Source organism: Centruroides sculpturatus, unplaced genomic scaffold (assembly GCF_000671375.1).
Source record: "Centruroides sculpturatus isolate CEXI.00-Female unplaced genomic scaffold, Cexi_2.0 scaffold498, whole genome shotgun sequence".
Lineage (NCBI taxonomy): Eukaryota > Metazoa > Arthropoda > Arachnida > Scorpiones > Buthidae > Centruroides > Centruroides sculpturatus.
In genome coordinates, this window is record NW_019384650.1 from 43,410 (window position 1) to 65,194 (window position 21,785).

General features: G+C 28.0%; 1 protein-coding gene across 1 annotated transcript in view; it reads right to left on the minus strand.

The window, feature by feature from the left end:
• Positions 1-21,345, minus strand: part of LOC111626286 (tetratricopeptide repeat protein 28-like) — a 50,277-nt gene extending 28,932 nt beyond the window's left edge. Inside the window, exons 1-11 of the mRNA XM_023369604.1 lie at positions 21,230-21,345; positions 20,576-20,620; positions 20,361-20,431; positions 20,225-20,283; positions 20,068-20,156; positions 16,366-16,547; positions 11,025-11,467; positions 8,122-8,670; positions 6,237-6,416; positions 4,825-5,028; positions 4,153-4,413 (exon numbers count right to left, since the gene is read on the minus strand). Coding sequence (XP_023225372.1) covers positions 4,153-4,413; positions 4,825-5,028; positions 6,237-6,416; positions 8,122-8,670; positions 11,025-11,467; positions 16,366-16,547; positions 20,068-20,156; positions 20,225-20,283; positions 20,361-20,431; positions 20,576-20,592 — 2,055 coding nt within the window. The 5' untranslated portion in view covers positions 20,593-20,620; positions 21,230-21,345. The remainder of the gene's footprint in view (positions 1-4,152; positions 4,414-4,824; positions 5,029-6,236; positions 6,417-8,121; positions 8,671-11,024; positions 11,468-16,365; positions 16,548-20,067; positions 20,157-20,224; positions 20,284-20,360; positions 20,432-20,575; positions 20,621-21,229) is intronic.
• Between the last annotated feature and the right edge of the window lie 440 nt (positions 21,346-21,785).

The window sequence follows — 21,785 nt, forward strand, 5'->3', positions numbered from 1 at the left end:
ATGAATCAAATTTATTATTTTTTATTACCTTGAAAGTGAGTGTATTCAAGAATTAACATGATTGGCAAAGCGTAGTGACAGTGGGCCAATAGAGAGCAGGGTCCTTGCCATAATGCGGTTTGCGCGCCAATTTTCGTACGTGCGTTAATCAAGCCGAATAGTTTGGCCAAATATTCGGCTATTTGGCCACACTCCTGGCCGAATATTTGGTATTCGGCCTGAGGCCGAATACACTATTCATTGCAACACTAATCATCATCTAAAAATGATATCTTAGAACCAGTATGTATACATTAGGTCCTGGATTTAATGGACAAAAATTTCCATCCAAAAAGAAAAATGTAGAACTTTTATTCACAGATAAAGCACACTAAAAGATGGAATCAATGAGTATAAATTACTAATGTACAGTACATTATAACAAAATTTTAAACTGACATTGTTATTGCTATTCATAAAAGCTTTTAAACTACATTCAATTNTAAAATACCTGTAATATTAATTATCTATTAATAGAAACTTAAAACTTTACATGAATCAAATTTATTATTTTTTATTACCTTGAAAGTGAGTGTATAAATTAAACGATGTATTCAGTATGAAAATTTATCATTAATTTAGATAATTTACTACTATTTTATTCATTGATATGTATAACATAAAAGTGACAACTAATAGATAATAATGCTATTCATTCTTAAAAATGCTAAACTGCAGAGCAGTTAGTTTGGAACAGTATTTTTTAAATTATGACCATATTTAAAAAATTTATATTTTATTTAATGTTTGAATAAGTTGAATAAAACTCAATGTGAAATTCTTCAAAAATATCAACTCATTAGAATCATTAAAAACATTTTGCAGATAAAATATTCACATAGTGTATATCAACTATTTATTTTTTTAAAAACAACTATAAATTACAAATCTAATACAAATAAGAATGCCAACTGCAAAATAAATTTAACTGCATAGAGAAGGCAAGTTCATTTATAATTTAAATGTTTTCCAAACTTAGCATCAAAAGTTTTTAAAAAGAGCTGAACAAGTTACTAAAAATGTATTTAAATTGCAAATAAAAATAATTTCTAAACAAAATTATTTTGATTTTAAAAGTTAACTGAAAAATGTATTAGAACTAATTATTAAAAATTAAGTATTGGATAACCAAAACAGTTTGTGCAGTTTTATAAAATTACAAGTTTGAATGTTAATTATGTAGCATTCATTGTAAATGGCATGTTATTGTTATATCCATTCTAAGTTGAAATTTTCACAGCAATTTGTTTAAACATTTTTGACTATGTAATTCTACAATAAATATGAAAACTGATATCAAAATGTCAGCTTCAAATACAGTTATTTGAGCATGTTTACTTTATGAATTTACACAGCATTTGGAGAAGGGACAGTTAGTGAATGCAAGACCTTAAAATAGTATTAAAAATTTGCGTCAAGAGATGAATCTTTTGAATATGCACCTCGTGAAAGATGACCAACAGTTATTGATGACAACAAATTAAAGAGTACTACTGAGTCAAATTCAAGTCAAACATGTGGACAGCTTGCAGAAAGATTTGATGTGAGCAATGAAACCATTCATCTGCACTTGCTCTGACTGGGAAAAGTACGAATTAAGCAAATGGATTCCACATAAATTCACAAATTCCAAAGATTTTCAATTTGTTTATCTCTTCTTTTGGGCAAATTACTGATGTAAAATGAAAAATGGATCACAAAAACTGATGGTAACACTGACAATATTTAACTATATCTCCGTGTATGGAGTTGATTCCAACCAGTTCTATTTTGTTTGAAGATTATTTTAGTTCATTATTCTATTTATTTTTGAGCCATTTTATTTCATTAAGAATAGACTATTACACCTCACCTGGGCAAAAATTCAAAATCAACTCACCCTATGATGACTGCTAACAGCAACCTATGATGTCATCAACCCAGAAATGACATCTTAGGGGAGACTTCCACAGGAAGTTGAAAGAATGATCTCTCATCCCCAAATTGTCATCAGAAAATGCCATAAAACTATTAGAAAATTATTGTAAGGAAGATCACATAAATTAAGAACCAATTACTAGGATGAATGAAGTGTTAACGAGTATGTAAATTGGGTTGAGTGGGTGTATGCTTGTAACGTCACTCAACCGCACTACAAGGAGACAAAGCAAAGAATCAAACAAGATGGTGCTAAAGATCGAGAGATTGATGAAAGGCTTTCCAGTTCCAGTGACAGAATTTCTTGGTGATGGTAAGACAACTTAGTAAGATTCATTATGCTTTTCTGATAATTTTTCATATTTTGCTTGTTGGTTTTTGTGGTAATAGTTCTAAGATAGTTATAGTTTAATTTGTAAGTCCCCAATTGTTGGGAAAGTTTTATATATATATTTGTTTTGGTCTTTTGAGAAATTATCTTTAATTGCAGGTTATTCTCTATCATTGTTTCTTGAATTGTATATATTCAGGCTTTTACTAATAAATAGATATTTTGCATTATATATAGTAATTATTTCAAGTTTTGACATTTATGACAATTTATTTTTTTGCCTGTGCAAAGTCCAGGCCTGGTACTTTCAAACCCTTTGTTTATTAGATGCATCATTAGAATTATCTGCACCATTAGAATACTATCTGGGCTTTTAATTTGATCAATAGATAAGACATTACATCCTGACACCATTTGAGGGAATGGTGGGTGGCAACACTTCTCAATTATCAGTAAGTGCAGGCATATTTCCTACTGTTATATTGTGAAATGGATGAGATGAACAAACAATATGTTAGCATCAAGTTTTGCTAGAAACTTGGTAAGATAGTCACCAAAATGTACGAAATGTTTCAACAAGCATTTGGAAACAGCACTCAGTCAGTCCAAAACATTTCAGTAGTATTTACATATCAAAAATGGCTGCACTTCAACTAATGATGACCCATAAACAGGATGATCAATAGCATGAATCAATGAGACTGTTGATCAACAGATGTCTACAGACTGTTCTGTAGTGCCTTAGAGATGCAGCTAATTAAAAATTCCCTTACAAATTGTCTTCTGATAACTAGTTTCTGTACTATGACAATGTGCTATACAATGGAATTCTGTGCCAAGTGTAACAGAATTTTTGGCCAAGCAGAACATCCCTATATTTCCCCATCCATCTTACTTGCCAATTTGTCTCCCTGTGGCTTCTTCCTCTTTCCAAGGCTCAAAAGCATCCTGAAGATGAAAAGACATCAGATATTACAGAGATACAATTGAATGTGACACAAAAAAGGTGGGTCATTCCCAAACAGGCCTATCAGACATTCATGGAAAAGTTGAAGGATCACTATAACTGTTGCATACAATCTAGAAGGTTGTACTTTGAAAGAGATAACTTCAGTGACTGGTAATTGCTTTTGTTTTTCTAAAATAAAATCTGTCCTGGGATATTTTTGATCTGCCCCAGTAAGTATTGAAATTTTTCGTGTGTGTTTAGTAGAAAATAACAGATACTGTTCGTTACAAACTCTTATCTTCAGATCAAACAATCACAGGAGACGTTTTCTCAGCTGCAATGTATAAATGAAAAGAGTTTCCAAAAATGTCTAGTGCTGATTAATAGCAAATATCTTTATTCAAGATAATGCAAAACTGCACACTTCAAGAATAACTCAAGAAAAGCTTCATAGCCTTTCTTGTGAAATTCTACGCCACCCCAAATTCACCAGACCTCTCATCATCTTTTTCATATTTTCTTATCACTTGGCAATCACATATTTAACCAACAATTTCAAAACTGAAGATATTAGAAAAGAAGTTGATCAAACTTTTTGCTTCTAAAGACAAAGAATTTTATAAGAAGGGAATTTATAAACTTGTTTCTCATTGGGAAAATGTTATTAATTGTGAGGATGCTTATTTTTCAGAGTAAAATATCCTTGTTTTATTTTTATGAATGTTTTAACTTTGTCTTAAAAACTATACAATTTTTCAGATCTGATACAGTCATTTTAAGCCTTCCATGGAACATCAGTTTTTCTTAAATTAATACATTATTAATATATGTTTAAAACTTTCAAAAATGGAATTATTACAATTAAATTTATTTTTAAAATTATTATTATTTTTACATCATTTCTAAATTAAATTACCTGTTCTAATAGTGCTAATTGTTGCTCAAAATAACCAATGGCATCTTCAAAATGACCCATATTTAGATGCGAAATGCCCAAGTTTCCTAAAGACTGAGTTTCAAGATTACAATCTCTTAATTCTTTTGCCCTTTCCAACTGTTCTTCATAACATTTAATTGCATGAGTATAATTTCCTAATGATACATGAACAGCTCCTAAATGACCATGTGCTTTGCATTCACCTCTCACATCACCCATTTCTTGCCTGATGGTTAATTCCTAAAAATAAATGTTATAAATTATTTATGGTTATTGTAATTTAGACACACAATAATTAATTTTCAGATATTTATAAATTGATTTAATATGCAAATGACAATTCAAGCTATTCATTATTTTAAAATGAGAGAATTATCATCTAACTTGTATTAAAAATTATCAATACTATTTTTCATTAAAATAAATATTTCTTTTTATAAACTATAATGTATTTAAGTCTAACTGTATTGTTTGTATTGTAATGTTTACATTATCTCATTAATATAATGGTAGTTTCTATAACTCAAAATTTTGTTAACTTGATATTTTTTTCTGTCCTTTCCCATTCAAGTTATAGAGTGTCTATTGTATATTCAATTTAATAATCAAACTACTTTTATGTTACCTACAGAACAAAAACCTTTAACATACCTGGGTATGATAGCCTAATGCTTTATCATAACACTGAATTTGACGATGACATAAACCAAGAGCACCATAGGCAGCAGCTTCCAATGCTTTATCTCTACTTTGTTTTGATATAACTAATTGTTTTTGGTAAACTTTAACAGCTTCAGTTGTATTTTTCATTTTCATTAATACATCACCTAAATTTCCTAAAGCTCTAAATTTTCCCTGAAAAAATAAAATTTCAATTTAAAAATATAATTTCAATATGCAATCATAATTCATTAACAAGTTAATTCCAATGATACAAAATAGAATAATAAAAAAAAATTTAAATATTTTCTAAATTAACTGAATAATTTTTTACTGTGTTGTTGTGTTTTTCATTCTTATACTCTATTCTAGTGACTGATTATTTCCATATGTTACAAACTGCTGATTACTTTTTGTTTCTATTGAACTTCATATAACTACCATCAATACATAGTTGTTTCAACTACAATATCTCTAAAACACAAAGTTTATGTGGTTGCACACCAGTTGGACTTGTTAAATCTGAAGAATGTACAGAAGCCTAATATAAAATAATAATGCCAAAGAAGAAGTAAACAAGAATAGTATCAAAATATTGGAATACAACAATTTAGAAACTGATGAATTATGATTCTTTTAATAAATGAAAGTATAATTTTTATTAATAAATAAGTTTCCAACAATAAGCCTGGCCTTATTTTTGTTGTGAATATTTTACACTCAAGCCACATAGTTTTTTATAATTAATCCCAGGGTTATTTATAAAAATAGACAGTAATATTTTGATATTAACTAAAATTAATGTGATCTTATATATTTAGAACAAGTAAAAAAATTTATCTTTTTGCAATGGAAATAACAAGACATAACAGAAATGAAAGCAGTATATTAAGAAGACATATACAGTAGTACCTCAGGATACGAACGTCCCAGCATACAAAATTTTCAGGATATGATCTCAGTTTTGGAACAGATTAATTTTGTATCCTGAGGTAATACTGTATTATGTAAACAATAATTAACTTAGAAATATCCTTAATTTAAAATCTTAAAAAATTATAATATGGAAAAATTGTTTGTAATTAATAAACTCCACCATACCTTTAAAATGCAGTCTATTTTAACAAGTTATTGAACGTTTTTGGTCAAATTAACAGACCTTCTTCAGGATCGACGTAAAGAATTTAAACTTGCTAAAATAGACTGCATTTTAAAGGTATGGTGGAGTTTATTAATTAATAATGCAGTTAGAGATATAATGATTGTTTGTAATTATATTATAAAAAATTTCAATCATATTTTCTGTATTTAAATATTATTTATAAAAATGATTATTATAATTCAATTGTTTAAAAATCTACACTACTTTTAAATTGATTAAATTAATAAAATTATAAAATTACCTGAACATGTTTCATCATTTGGGCAAGAGCTAGAAAATATTTTTGACATTCTAAAGCTTCTTCATAATTTCCTAAAGCCAAATGTGATAATCCCAAATTGCAATATGCTCTTCCCATGCTCATACGATCTTGTAAATCTTTTGCCAATGCTAAATCTCTTTCATAGTAATGAACTGCTTCCTAATAAATAAATTAAATTATTAAAATATATTATATCATTGATATCAGAATTCAATATCAAACTTAGACTTTTATTATAAAAAATAATATTATCTACCACATAAACACTTTATATATCATAGTAACATAACTGAAATACAATTATTTTATATATAGAATATTCCAAAAAGTCTATTATCATAAAAATATATTCAAATCCATTAAATACCAACATAGCCATAAAATTCTTTATTAATGAGCATGATCTATTGTACAATAAATAACATTAAAAATGAATTAAGTTTCTAAAAATATTTTAGTTAGATACAAATGATTATGATTAATAATTTTTTAATGTCATTTTTGTACAAAGTGTATTTGCTAATTTGATATTATGTACAATACATCTTTTACCTTTATCAAAAATAATAGTCCATGATTTTTTTTTATAAAGAATATACTGACCTTAGTGAAGAAAATCTTCAAAAACATACACTTCAAAAACAAAAACTTCAAAAAAATAATCAGGGATGTCAAGTAATCGTTCTGATGTCAAAAGCTATAACAGTGGTGTCAAGAATTTTCATTATATACAGTTTTTATAGTAAGTGCCAATGTCATTTTTAATAAAACAATATTTTGGTTTGGAAACTCACACTTGGCATTGCATTCATTGCAGATCATAATGCTTTTCACTATTACTTTAAAGTATATATAATGTGATAATAATTCCTTCAAACTGTTTATATTGAAATAAACATCGGAATAATTAGTAATGAAATAAATTTGTAATGCACTGCCAAACATAAGTTCGCAAATCAAAATATTGTTTTAGTAAAAATGACATTGGCACTGATACAAAAACTGTATATAATGAAAATTCTTGACACCAATATTACAGCTTTTGATGCTGGAACAATTCCTTAATGTCCCTGATATCATGACTTTCCACAGTGAAATGATTATGAATGTAAAACATAGTCATTGAAGGAAAATATCATACTGTATTGTGTTTCATGTAGTACATCTAAGAAGAAACTGTATTAATTTAAAAACTATTGATCAACACATGCTTGATGGCAGTTTCTGTGCCTGTAAGATTTACAAATATATTTTTGGAGATATTAATATAGACTAATATAATTTAAATAATTTCAATATTGTGTTATTTAAAAATTTAAATTTTGTCAAAAAAAAATTAAAATTAAAATGACGAACATAATGAGTGCACCCCTAGTGGACATTTCATAAAATGTAACTTTTTTGACTCAATGAGAAAAGAAGAAGAGTTTTTAAGTGAAATGAAAAATATCTAAAAATTGTTATCAAGAATGAATGGATTGAACTTGATGAAATTTGATACAGAAATAAAAAAATTAGCAGATGACAACAATATTCGTATTTTGTCTAGATGGCACATATATCTTTAGTTTCTTTTAATAAAATGTGAATTGGGATAGACAGAAAATGTTGTTAAGCCATTTGTTCATTCATTTGCACACTTTCTTGACAGCTTGCCTCTACTGAGCCTTATGATTTTAATTTCAACAAAACATATTAAACATTTATAAAAAATTTATTTATAAAAAACACATGAAAAAAAAAATATTAAAAATAAATAACACTAAACATATCATCATCTATTATATAAAGAAATTAATATCACTATCAATATATTTCTGTTTTTAGATCTAATACTATTTCATTTAACAAGTAATTAACATACCTTATAATTTCCTAAGCAATAATGAACATAACCCAAAAAGTGACAAGCTTTTGCTTCTCCTTCCACATCTAATATTTCTTGAGAGAGTCTTAAAAAACTTTCATAATAAGGTACTGCTTGAGCAAATTCTCCTCTTGAGCTATGGCAATTTCCAAGATTGCATAAGGCACAAGCTTCACCTGCTGTATCTTTAAGTTCCTGTGCAATATTTAGATGACTATGATAATGTAAGAGAGCCATTTCATGCATTCCTAAGGCTTGATATGCTACTGCAAGATTTCCATGAGTGGATGCTTCTGCACTTCTATCATTAACTTCTTTAGAGATTGTTAATTCTTGTTTATGAAACTTAATTGCTTGTTCATAGCGACCCATAGCACTATACGCATTTCCAATATTGCCATAAGCTCTTCCCATTCCTGCTCTATCTCCTAAAGTTCTAGCAATGTTCAGATGAGCTTGATGTAATTTATCTGCTGCATCAAAATCTCCAAGAAGTTGATAAACAATACCTAAATTTGAACAGGCTCTACCTTCTGCAACTTTATCCTGTATATTAAAAAAATGTACACTTTAGATATTTAGAATGTATCATTCTTACTAAAATAATAAATAAATAAACTATTTTAACAAAATATACTGTATTCAAATGTTCACAAATAGTTACATAATGCAAAAAGATTGAAAATTATGAATCTTTTAAAATAATTTTAATGTCCATATTTATCATTTATAAATATGTTATTAGAGATTGTGTATAAATATGAATTATTATAAGTCATAGCATAAAATTAACAGCTCTTGTAAGAACTGTTAATGTTATGACTTATTCCTGTGAATATAAAAGTAAACCTTAATTTGTAAAATGAGATTTATTTCATTATTAAAATTAAATTTCTCTATAAATATTGATCTTATAAGTACAGCAGAAGTCTCCAGGAGAATGACCAAAGCCAAATTACACAGTGGCTATGCTAAGAGGCTTTTAATTTAAGGTCTATAACACCAGTTAGAAATTTTACAGAAAAGAATAAGCCTCATGGCTAACAAGAATGCTATCATAAAAATTTTTCACATTTCTGACAAAATTATTGGTTGGTATGCACCTACAAGATAAGACCAAAATCTATTTAATGGTTCAAATGCTAGGACATGATGAAGCAGAGACAACTAAGCTCTATGGCCTTTTAAAAAACACTATAAAGAAATTAAGATATCAAGAAATTTTAATTATAATGGATGACTTCAATGCCAAGCGTGACCTGGGAAGAGAAGAAAATGAGGTTGAAAATGAGGTCTTACTTCCAGACCAAAAGAGGTCTGGAAGTAAGAAATAAAAATGGACAAAAACTAGTAAAATTATATAACATATATCTGTATGGCATCAGCAATATCTGCTTCAAGAGTTCTGCTATTATAAGGCACACACAAGGGGTTTCATCCAATAAAATGTACAAACTGACTTCATTTTATTATAAATGCATTAGAGAAACTCTATTATCAAGCGGGATGGAGATTATGGATCAAATCACAAACCAGTAATTTGTACAGTTAATTAAATTCAAGAAAATGCCATTAAAGAAAACTTCACAAAAGCAGAATATTGTATATCTGATTAACCCAAAAGGTTGTTCTGATATACGAATATTAGAGATAGATATGTGCATGCAATTGAGAAAAATCTGACAAGTATTTCAACCATAAACTGATATAAATAATAGCTGAAAAAATTCGGAGACAATTTTATCTGCTGTCAAGAAGACAATCAACAACACTGACTCCAGGACAATGATTCCATGAATTACCAACAAAACTTTAACTCTTAAGAAACAAAAGATACACAAAAATTAGTGAAAATATAGCATTAAATCAAAATTTCAAAAAATGTAAGAACAAAGTGTAGACAGAATATGAAAAATTTATACAACCAAGTGTATGACAAAAATTAATAAATTAACAAAATGACACCTTGATATGAGAATCCACTATAAACTATATATACAAGTTTTAAATATTTTCAAATATATTCTGTTATTCTACAGAAAAACGTGCTGTAATAAATATTGTGTTTTTCAATAATACACAAATAATGATTAGCAAGTCATAAAAAACATATAAATTTCATTTTTTGTTATTAATACAATGACTTCTTATTTTAATTAGCAAATACATTATTATAAAAATAAGATGCTTTGAACTGAACAATTGATATTTTAATGAAAACATTTCTCATACTATCATTTTGTTTCTGGTTTAGGGACTCATATTCATTATTTCCATAGGACTTGCTTTGTAGGTGGAGAGATTATAACTTAATAATATTTTAATGTATTATAATTTGTTAGATTACTCCACATCAATTTTTAAAATATTTCTTAATGAATTTTAAAAATTTCTCTCTAAATTTAAAGAAAAATGTATTAATTTAGTTTAATAAATCTCTAAAAGTTTAAAATTTTGGTATTTTAAATAAAATCCATAGCCCATATCTGAAAAAATTCTTTTATATCTTTTATGATTTATATGAACAGTTTACACTTGCATGAGTAAAACCCAAATAACTTTTTTTCATTCTTTATTGCAAAAAAATCATAGGTGATGCACAAAAGGCAAAAAAAATAGTTTTGTTATTACAGTATATCATTACTACTAATAAAAAAAGAAATTGACTTTTAATGATTTAATAAAAAATATGAAGAATCATTCTATGAAGATTCTTCATATTTTTATGATTTTAAATTTTAATATTACATGTCTATTATTTCAAAATCAAAATATATTCCAAAGCAACTTAAAACTAATATATTATTAATAAATTCAGTTTTAATTACAAAACTATTAATACTTTGCTTTGCATTTACCATCACAAAATACATTTGTAGCAATGACAAGAAATTACATACCTTTGTGCTCAATGCCATATCCAATTGTTTCTCATGCCATTTTTTTGCTTGTTGATAATCACCCATGCATCTAGCTGCATGTCCAAGACCTGCATAAGCTCTGGCTTCTATAGTTTTGTCTCCAAGTTCTTGAGCAATTCTTAAAACATGGCTATGAAATGTAATTGCTTGTTCAAAGTTTCGTCGATAATGATGAGAAGATCCAAGATTACTGTAAGCTCTAGCTTCTTCAACTTTATTTCCAAGTTGTTTAGCTAAACAAAGATGTTCTAAATGGCAATCTACGGCCTTTCCGAAATCTCCCATTGCTAAATAAACTGCCCCCACATTGCCTATTTCACGAGCTTCTTGTAATCTATCTCCCATTTGTCTGACTAACTGTACACATTGTTTATGACTTGCAAGAGCATTGGGATAATCTCCAATTGCAGTGTATACATGACCTGGAAATATTAATATAAAATTTAAATTAATATTTAATATTATAAATCATATATAATATATATATATACCTTNCTACAAAATGTACTCATAATGGAATTTAATTAATATAAAACCTTAAATAATTTAAAACATTTCTTTTAGAGCAAATGGAAAAAGTACATAAGTTCAATTTAAAAATTCTTTTAATTAGTCATTTAACAATCAAACAAATTTTTACCAAAGTATCATAGATCAGATAACCCAGAATTTCTTCATATTAAGAAATTTCTGATGTTTCATTAATTAGTAAAACTTTAAAACTATTTGCGAAATATATAACAATGTTTAAACAGAGTTAAATAATATAAAATAGTATACAGGTAACCCCCGTATAACACGGGAGTTACATTCCAAAAAATTGCCGTGTTATGTGAATCCGTGTTATACAAAACAAAGAACTAGTGTGAAAAGGGGGGTTAGGTTCCAAAAATTAAAAAACATGCTGTTAAATCCTTATTTAAATCGGATTTATTATTCATTTTTTCAAAGGTAAAATACTTATTTATTATTTAAGTAAATATTTTACCAGAGGATTATTCATCCTATATGATGATCTCAGCATGAGCATCATCAACTGGTAACAGTTTTTGGGTGCGTTCGTTAATAGCAGTCATTCTGCAACTGGGTGCATTCGTTAATAGTGGTCGTCTGCACTGCTGTTTGTAAGCATTTAGGAACAACAGTGAAAGAAAGATGGCGGCACCCGCACTATCGATAGTATCGTGATGAAGGAATCTATAATTCTAAAATGAGCTTTTAGAGGCAAAAGAAGGGTCCCAATTGTAAAATTTAACCACTAAATGGATTATTTGTTGAAAAGCATTCAAAGTAGCCATGGAAACAATTAGAATGCTCATGCAAAGTTACGCAGAGATATAAAAGAACCCCCTTTATTACATTTCATGTTGTACGAGGGTTTTACCCAATTCCCAAACTGTGTTAGAGTGAACCCGTGCCATAAAAGCACACCATGTTATACGGGGATGTTTCCAATTCTCAAACCGTGTTAGAGTGAATCCGTGCTATAGAAGTGCCATGTTATACAGGGGTTACCTGTATATTTAATCTTTACCATGACACTTTAAAGTCAAGGTCATCAAATCAAGCCTTACCATCTCATTAAAAAATGCTTTTTTATAATAGTGCAACTTTATTATTATTGAAAAAAGAATAATTTAAAAAGTTGATTTTAACAAGAAATGTATTTTCTTTAAATATTTACATATACATTTTTTAAAATTTATTCCTAAAAAGTTAAAAAAAAACAAATTATTTAATAGCTATTTAGTAATCCAATGTATCTAATTATCTATTTCATGAAAAATTTTAATTACATCAATTTGTCCATAAAAATCCCAACTAACAAAAAAGATCCTTTCAGAAAAAGTTATGTAAAAACAAAGGATGCTCTCCATTATAAAGAACATATCAGATTCTAAGATAACCATATCTTTCATAATTAATCAGGGCTGTGAAGCTGTGTAAAAATCTACCAACTCTGACTCTAACCAGGGCAAACTTGTTAACAAAATAGGCCTAGGAATTCTAATGTCATCACAAGATCTCAGAATAAAAGCTTCAATAAATATAGTTCTAATAAAGACAAAACGTAAAAACTTTTTATTTCAAAGCTAAAAGACTCTTCTAAGTAATAACATAGTCAATATATAAGTGTGTATTCAATAATTTTTATTTTATAACAGCAATACTAGCTATTATATATAACAGCTGGGAAAGTATACTGATCAGTCAAAAAGTATCCCCTCAAATTTTTACATTTTTGAACTTAGGATTCTCTTTGAAATGTTGAGATATGCAAAAAATTTGTGAATTTTTTTCCTGTGTGTAGGAGGAACGATTTTGTTCACTCCGTTTTAAGCTTAATAACTTCTGTGATTTTTGAATCGGAGCTGGATGGTTTAACACAGGAGTTAGTAACCTATCCCACATTAAAATTTTTCTCTGTTGCATGTGGCCACCATGTTGAATTTTTGTCGCTGTTAAGCCTAATAAAAAATTTTAAGTTTTTAAAAAAAATAATTGTGGCTATTGTATTGTCTGAAATTATTTTTTTATTTTTCACAAACAAAATAGATATCAATATATTAATAAATATAAAAACAAAAACATATTATATTTTGGAATTTATTTTTAATATGAAAATTATAACAACTAGCGACATCTAGTTCCAAAAATGTACCAATACCGTAACAAGATATATTGGGTTTAACCTTGCGGATCAAAGGTCATGACCCCGATATGTATTGGGAATAACACAGGTGAAGTTAAGTCTCAATGTGGTTGAATTAAATTGTGTCACCACCACACACATTCCAACATCGATGCATACAAAAAAAACCCAAAATGTTTTTGCTTTTCTCTATGTTTGAAGGCTTCCTGGGTCCAAGAGTAANTACTGTATAAACATGTGACAATGAAATTCATAAAAATTATTATACATTTTATAGAAATTTTAATTATCATTATTACAACTAAGATATTATGTATAAGTTTTTAAAAAAAATAATTGTGGCTATTGTATTGTCCAAAATTATTTTTTTATTTTTTACAAACAAAATAGATATATTAATAAATATATAAACAAAAAAATAATATTTTGGAATTGAGTTTTAATATAAAAATTATAACAACTAGCGACATCTAGTTCCAAAAATGTACCAATACCGTAACAAGATATATTGGGTTTAACCTTGCGGATCAAAGGTCATGACCCCGATATGTATTGGGAATAACACAGGTGAAGTTAAGTCTCAATGTGGTTGAATTAAATTGTGTCACCACCACACACATTCCAACATCGATGCATACAAAAAAAACCCAAAATGTTTTTGCTTTTCTCTATGTTTGAAGGCTTCCTGGGTCCAAGAGTAAAAATCTGGGAAAGTCATTTTTTGACTGATTCTCATTCTTTTTCTTTGTTATAGGTTTATACTGTATAACAGCCAGGAAAGTAATAATGATGATGATTCTGATTGCTATTTTTAAAAATACAAAATAAAACAATTTTAAAAACTTAATTAAACATTAAAATTTGACACATCTACTTAATATATAAATTCAATATAATATACAAGTCATATTTATTGACTTGTTTGATGATGGCAATTGTGTTTGGTAAGCCTTTATAAATAAAAACAGTAAATGAATTCATACACAAACAAATTAGTTTAATAAAAATGTTGTACATAATAAATAGGTATATTAGGTAATATATATGCATGTACATACATTAAACTAAGTCAAGAATAAGAAATATAACATTTAGACTGGTAAAGAAAAAGGTTGTTTATTTCACCATGTTGATTAATTTATTATTTTTCATCTCTGTTATAAACTGAATTACTTTTTAAAAAGAATTGCTTCTTTTTAAAAAGTCAGCATTCATGCAAGCTCTTAAATCAGATTTAATAATTTTAAGAGTGGAAAATAAACACACTACTGAAACTTGGATTGGTAGCAATACTGCGACAGTCAATGCTATACCTTGGATAATGTCTGGATAGTGCAGTATTGCCATTTTAACATCCAAATTTGAAGAATGGTCAATGTGATTTACTTTTTCCAGTGCATTGTAAAAATTAACTTTAAATTTTGTAAGATTTCCTGTCTGTGCTCATATTAGAACTCAAGCTTAATTTTGAGGGTAGAGATGAATTTTATTTTAAAAATTTTGAACTCTAATAATGAGTAAACTATTCATTAAGTCCAACACATTGGAGATATGACATATGACCTGTTCTGTGTCTCCACCCTGTCAACCTTTAATTAACAACCAAAATTTAATAGCATTTATATAGCATAATATCTGCTTTATACACAAGCTACGGTGCCAAACTTCATTTCTTAAACTTTACCCATTCTGAAATATTGTTTAATATCTCAGAACAGAGAATAAAAAAATTAAACAAATTAAATGCCAAGAAACACTTGAACTATATCCCTTTAATTGACATTTTTTTGGGTTCAGGAGTTCTCCAAACACGTAGATTTGTAAAAAAGAAGTCAAGGGTCAAATTTGACATGATTCCAATACTTTTCCATTTTATATACACAAGTTGGGAAAGTAAAAAGGAGTCTGAGTTGGTAGATTTTTGACAACTCCGACTCAAACACCAAAACTCCATGACTCCAACTCCACAGCTTTGTAATTTGGCAAAAATCAATCTGATAAGTAGAATCATTAAATATGATAGGAAGTATATCAGAATAGAAAATTTTTTACTCATTGCAAGAAAATATTGGAATATTGCAGAAATGAGTAAAAACAAAGTGAACATAAAGCAGAGTCAAACTATCTCAAAAAACCTGTCAAGACATCTTGACCTTGGCAGATTTAATGAAAGCCAAAGTCAAGATTGCCTTTGTCTTGACTATGTATAAAAAACGTTAGCTTTAAAAAATGGGTATTTGTGATGTAGAATTTTTTGCTTTTAGAAGAGCTGAATCATAGAAATTGTAAAAAAGATGTAAACTGTGAATACACATACATATGGAATGACATTTAGTGACAAAAACACTAACAACAGTGACTAAACAATTGTATCAACATGTCACAATAATTTATCTTATCTTCACTAGAATTAAATACAATAATAAAACTGATAAATAATTAGGGTTCAGATAGTTATTAGCAAACATTTAATTATAGATGTTGCTGTATGAAATATGTTTAGTTGCAAATTATGTATAATATTTTAATTATACATAATTAAAAAATTAATTGGTGTGAATATTATTTAAGAATATATTTTGGCGTGAATATTTTTTAAGAATAGAAAAAATTATATAAAGATTTATTTTTATTTAGAAAGAAATGTAATAAATAACAAATACTTGCCTAAACTTGTAAGAGCACAAGCAGCAGCTTGCGTATCCTTGCATTTCATTGCCAAAACTAATTGGTATCTGTGACTTGTAAGTGCCTCTTTGTAATTACCTTTAGAAAAATATGCAGATCCTAAATTTCCATGAGCTCTACACTCACCTGCTTGATCTCCTACAATTAAAATATAAGGATTGATTAAGAAATTTTAAAAAATGTTAGTTTTAAATATAAAATAACTTTTCTATACTGTATAAACATGTGACAATGAAATTCATAAAAATTATTATACATTTTATAGAAATTTTAATTATCATTATTACAACTAAGATATTATGTATATTAACAATTAAATAAAATAATAATTCAACTTCTTTATAAAATGCAAAAAAACAGTAATTACAGTGTAAATAGTCAACAATCCAACCATGTAAAAGATAATTTTTTTCTTTATAAGCAAACATATTTGTAAAAAAATTAATGGTTTATTCTTAACTGCTACATTAATAATGATTAATAACAAAAAATTTTTAAAAATTTAATAATAAACAAAATAATTTTAAATATAATAAATAATTAAGCACTTTTTTGAAATCACTACAGAAGCTGGAACCTTAGCTTAGAGCAAATTTATGCATATCTTCTCAATCCTAACAAACTTCACTTGTCATTTTAGACCGCCTTGAATATTCTGCAATAACTTATCAAGAAAGGTTTTGAAAATCTGAATATTGAAATAGCTTAGTTATTATTTGGTAGTGACTCAAATGCACACACACAATATGAAATTTTAATTATCATGCCATGATATAACGGTAATTAGAAATTTTAAAACTAATTTACTTATAAAATATGCAAATAAAATTTTTGTAGAAGGTAATTCCACGTATTCAACTAGATCTTGTCTCTTTCAAAATATTGAGGATAAAATCAAAATAAAAAAAATCTAGCAATGAGTTGTGTAACTTCCCCAGCTGTTAAAAAATAACTTTTACAGTACCGTACTTTCAGGCGTATAAGAGGCCTCCAACTTTTATTGTTAAAATATAGAGTTTGGGATATACTTGCCATATATGATGACACCCAGCATATAAGATGACCACCAACTTTTGAGAAGATTTTCCTGGGTTAAAAAGTCATCTTATATGCCAAAAAATACGGTATATTTTTAATTATAATAAATAAAATTGTGAGGTGCCATCTGTTATGAGATTTTGTTATAAAAAATGTTTATTTTTTTTTAATTATTATAAAATGGCAAAAGGCTTAATTTTGAAAGTAATGATTAGTTTTATAAAAAAAATTGCAAATGCAAATGAATAACATCTTCATTAAGTCCAACCCTTCTTGAAATATGACACATGACACCCCTTTATCTCCTTACTCCCTTGACCTTTAATCATCAAAATTTAATAACATCAATGTCCCTTACACACGAGCTACCACACTAAGTTTTATTTCATCATTAACATATTCCAAGATATTAAATGAAATACATGTCAACACACATACACACACATATCAAATGAGGTTTGCTGCACAATGGCAAGAAACATCTGTCTGTTCTGGTCACTCATACTGTTCACATGAAACTTATGACAACAAGAAACAATCTGTATAACTTTCCCTATATAAAACAATTTGAAAATTCAATTTCAAAATCATGGCATATGTTACAAGGAAAGGGAACCAAATGACTACATAACTTTAAATATTTCATGTTTAAAACAAAAGTTTATGTGAAATTAAACCTATATATAATTGCAAAAAATACTCAATCCTAAGCAGTTTCATTAAAAAAAGGAATCAATTTTAAAGCTATTGAATTTATATGCTCTAGTGCAAACATGTTAAAGGCATAAGTGGTATAATGGTTATGTTGCAGCCTGAGAGCATATTCAAATGCTGTTTTGGGTTTAAAGCTTGATTTTTAAGAATTTTTTAAAAATTTCATTTTTATTCTCTTAAATTTTTATTTTTGAGGGAAAGGTGGGTTACAATTTTCCATTACCAAATCCTTTATTTTTGCATATTTTTTTTAGTAATTTACTTGTGTATTTTATTCTCTTAATGTTCCATTTTAATTGACAGCTCATTCAACTTAAAATGCACTTTTACTATATTTTTGTAAAGTTCCCAATATATAAACACAAACTACAAATTAAAGAGAAGTGAAAATATTTTAGCTGGGAATTGGAGATATCAAAGCATCATTAAAACCTAATGCTGACTTTTAAATGGAAATTGAATATAAGCTTATTCCTTGCAGTTTTCTGTTTTGAGCATGAATTAATCATATAAACTTCATTTCAAGTTGTTAGCTATTCGTGTGTCTTTGGACAAATTCAAGTTTCTTTTAAAATGGAAAATCATTATGTACAACTGTTAATAAATTCAGTTATACGCATATTTAATAAGTAAATTAGTAAAAAAAATGAAAATAAAGAATTCAGTAATAGAAAAATGTAACCCATTTTTAATGCAACCCATGGGTGCAAGTCTAATATTTTTAAGAATTTTAAAAAATGCTTAAAAAAATTGAGACTTGAATCCAGAACAGCCTTGGGATATGCACATGTAAGGCTGAGACTCCACTAGCCTAAAAACAGGCGTAAAACCCCTTGCTGTAAAAGCTTTTAATCACATGACCCCGATATTATGCCTGAGCAGGTCGTAAAACCAGTGTAAAAGCAAGTCGAGCAGTGTTCAACTTTCGATGCGAATATGGCCATAAAACGGTACCATCCACCAATCAGAAGTCAATGAAATCTAGGTCATTGTGACACGGTGCGAAAATGGCAGAAAACGAGCTTTTGTGTATGTTCTCTCATGGCTACTCTAGAATATATCTGGAAAGATTTATCGAAAACATCCAAAAGTATTCATGTATCTGCGACAAGAGGCATCCCGATTATAATAACGGATGCCTAAAACACACGATATGGATGGCTAAAGGAAGACCCTTCAATTTAGAGGAATATATAATAAAAAAGTTAATCTTATAAGTGCTGTATATTATCTTAATAATACAATAATAAAAGTTAATATATGAAAGTAAAGATATAATTTTTACTACATTTGTAATTACAGTACAGAAATAACTCGTAGAATATAATCATTGTCTTTATATTGATATATCACATCTTCTGTTTCCACAAATTCACATGCGAAGAAGTATTTACTTTCGACACTTGGGGCAGCACCGTTGCCATAAGAACTTCATTAGCCGGACCTCCACCGCAATCCAGACGCAAATGCAAACAGGTCACATGCTTAAGTTTTTACAGCAAAGGTTTCTACGCTAGTGAAGGCTCGACCTAAGGCTGGAATGTAACCATTATGCTATCCAGTGTTATCAAGGTGTTTGCACTATAGCTTATAAATCCAATAGCTTAAAATTGATTTGTTTTTCTCAAAAATCCTTGATCACATGAACTTATTTTAACATAAAATATCTAAAAGTCAGGTAGTCATTTGGTTGTGTTTCTTTGTTAGTATCAAATGAATATGATAAATTATTTACTTATTAAATTGCTTTTCTGACTCATGTGATAAAATCATTGAATTTTAAATAAATAATTAAATGTTGTCATATATAAATGTTTAACTTTTAGGCATTCTGTCTTCCTCTGGTTAACCAAATTTATATCAAAATATTCATTGTAAAATAAAATTACTGATGAAATTTCCAATAAAAATTAAAGTAAAAAAACATACCTTTCTACAACGTGTGCTGCTCCTATTAATGTTTGTGATGTGATTAACGTAAAACACCCCTGAAATTCTTCTTTTTCAAATATTGCTACCTAAATTAGTGTAATATTCCTTATGAGTAAAGTAGCCGGAACATAACTGTTTACACCTATAAACTCACCAGAAATGGAAATTCTCCATATTTTGCCACCCTTCCTCCAATCATCCTACGTTCAATTACTAAAATATATAAAAAAAATTTTCAATTAATTAATTTTTTTACTTAGTAAAACATTAGTTAATATTCCTACTCCTACCTGACGTACTCTCATTTTTTTCAAAAGCACAGAAGTAATATTCAACACTTAGAAAAAGCATTAATCCAACTCTGTCGTTTGTGAGCATTTTAACAGATTTGAAAACAGAAAAAATACAATTGAAATTCAATAACAAAGAAAATATTTTTATTACTTTATAACAAGAATTAGTGATATAAGTTCAAACTAAAAAATTTTTTTTAAAAAAAACGCACCTTAAGAAGCTTTCCATAGCTGAAATTTCAAGTTTTTGAAATTTTCTGTAATAAATAAATTTATTCTTAAGAGTAATTACGTTCAAAATGGAAGCGTTACGTTCATGATGTTAGCTACTATAAGCAAATTGTGCTAATTACATCATAGCATATAAATAAAAAAGAAAAAAAAACAATCCAGCAACGAGTTGTGGTACTTTCTCGGCCAGTGTTCTAAAGTGCCGCATCAGCCCAATTTTCCAATATAGAAAGGTCTGTGCAAAGTTTCAAAAATTTCGACAAAAGTTACAGGAGTTTTTAGGCTTTAAATTATGTTCCACATCCATAGATACACAAGCATGAGTGTTTGCGAGTGAGGTAGAGACAATACATCGCTAGGATAATTGCAATTCATATAATCGCCCCCAGCAAGATATGTGACATCCTTTAGTCGAAATATTAATACAAGAGTGAACCATAATAATAATTACATTATATAACAGTGTGTAATTAAATAGTAATTTCAATAATGTTTGACAAAGCACTACTTTTAACTCGGTCAACTATATTGCACGCTCCAACCTTAAGTGCAGTGCGAAATTATAGTTACACCTGTGGGTATGTTAATAATAAGCAAACAGATCCTACGTATGCTCTGACTATATTTACGCTTACCTTTACAAAAGTACCGATATTCTTTCACGTCTAGAACAAAGGTAGAGAAAATAGCTATATTATAACTCTCGAGAATGACTAAATAAATCAAAAGTTCAGAAAACCGTGTATATATTAATATAGAAATGTCGCGTGACAAATAAAATTAAAGTAATAAGAGATAAAAGAATTTAACCATATAATATTACATTACGCGATAAACATATGACAGAATAATTATACAATTAAAAAATATATAGTGCATTTCAAGGTAACAAACAGCTATGTAAGCCAATACAGTAGAACCTCGAAAACTCGGCTCTCGATAACCCGGCACTCCGGATAACTCGGCCACACTATGGCAGAGCAAAAAAATCCTTAGTTAATTAATTTTCATTATAGACAGCTTTATAAAAGTATAAAAGCTCTCATAAAGTATTTTTCTGAGGTCTGTCTTATCAGGTAAATTACTGTACACAGTGTATTCATTAATTTTCATTTTCATGTAGTAAAGGCTCTATGCCTTCATAAAGGACGTACTTTTCCTTTGTTTAAGGGTATTTGGGCAGTTTATTCT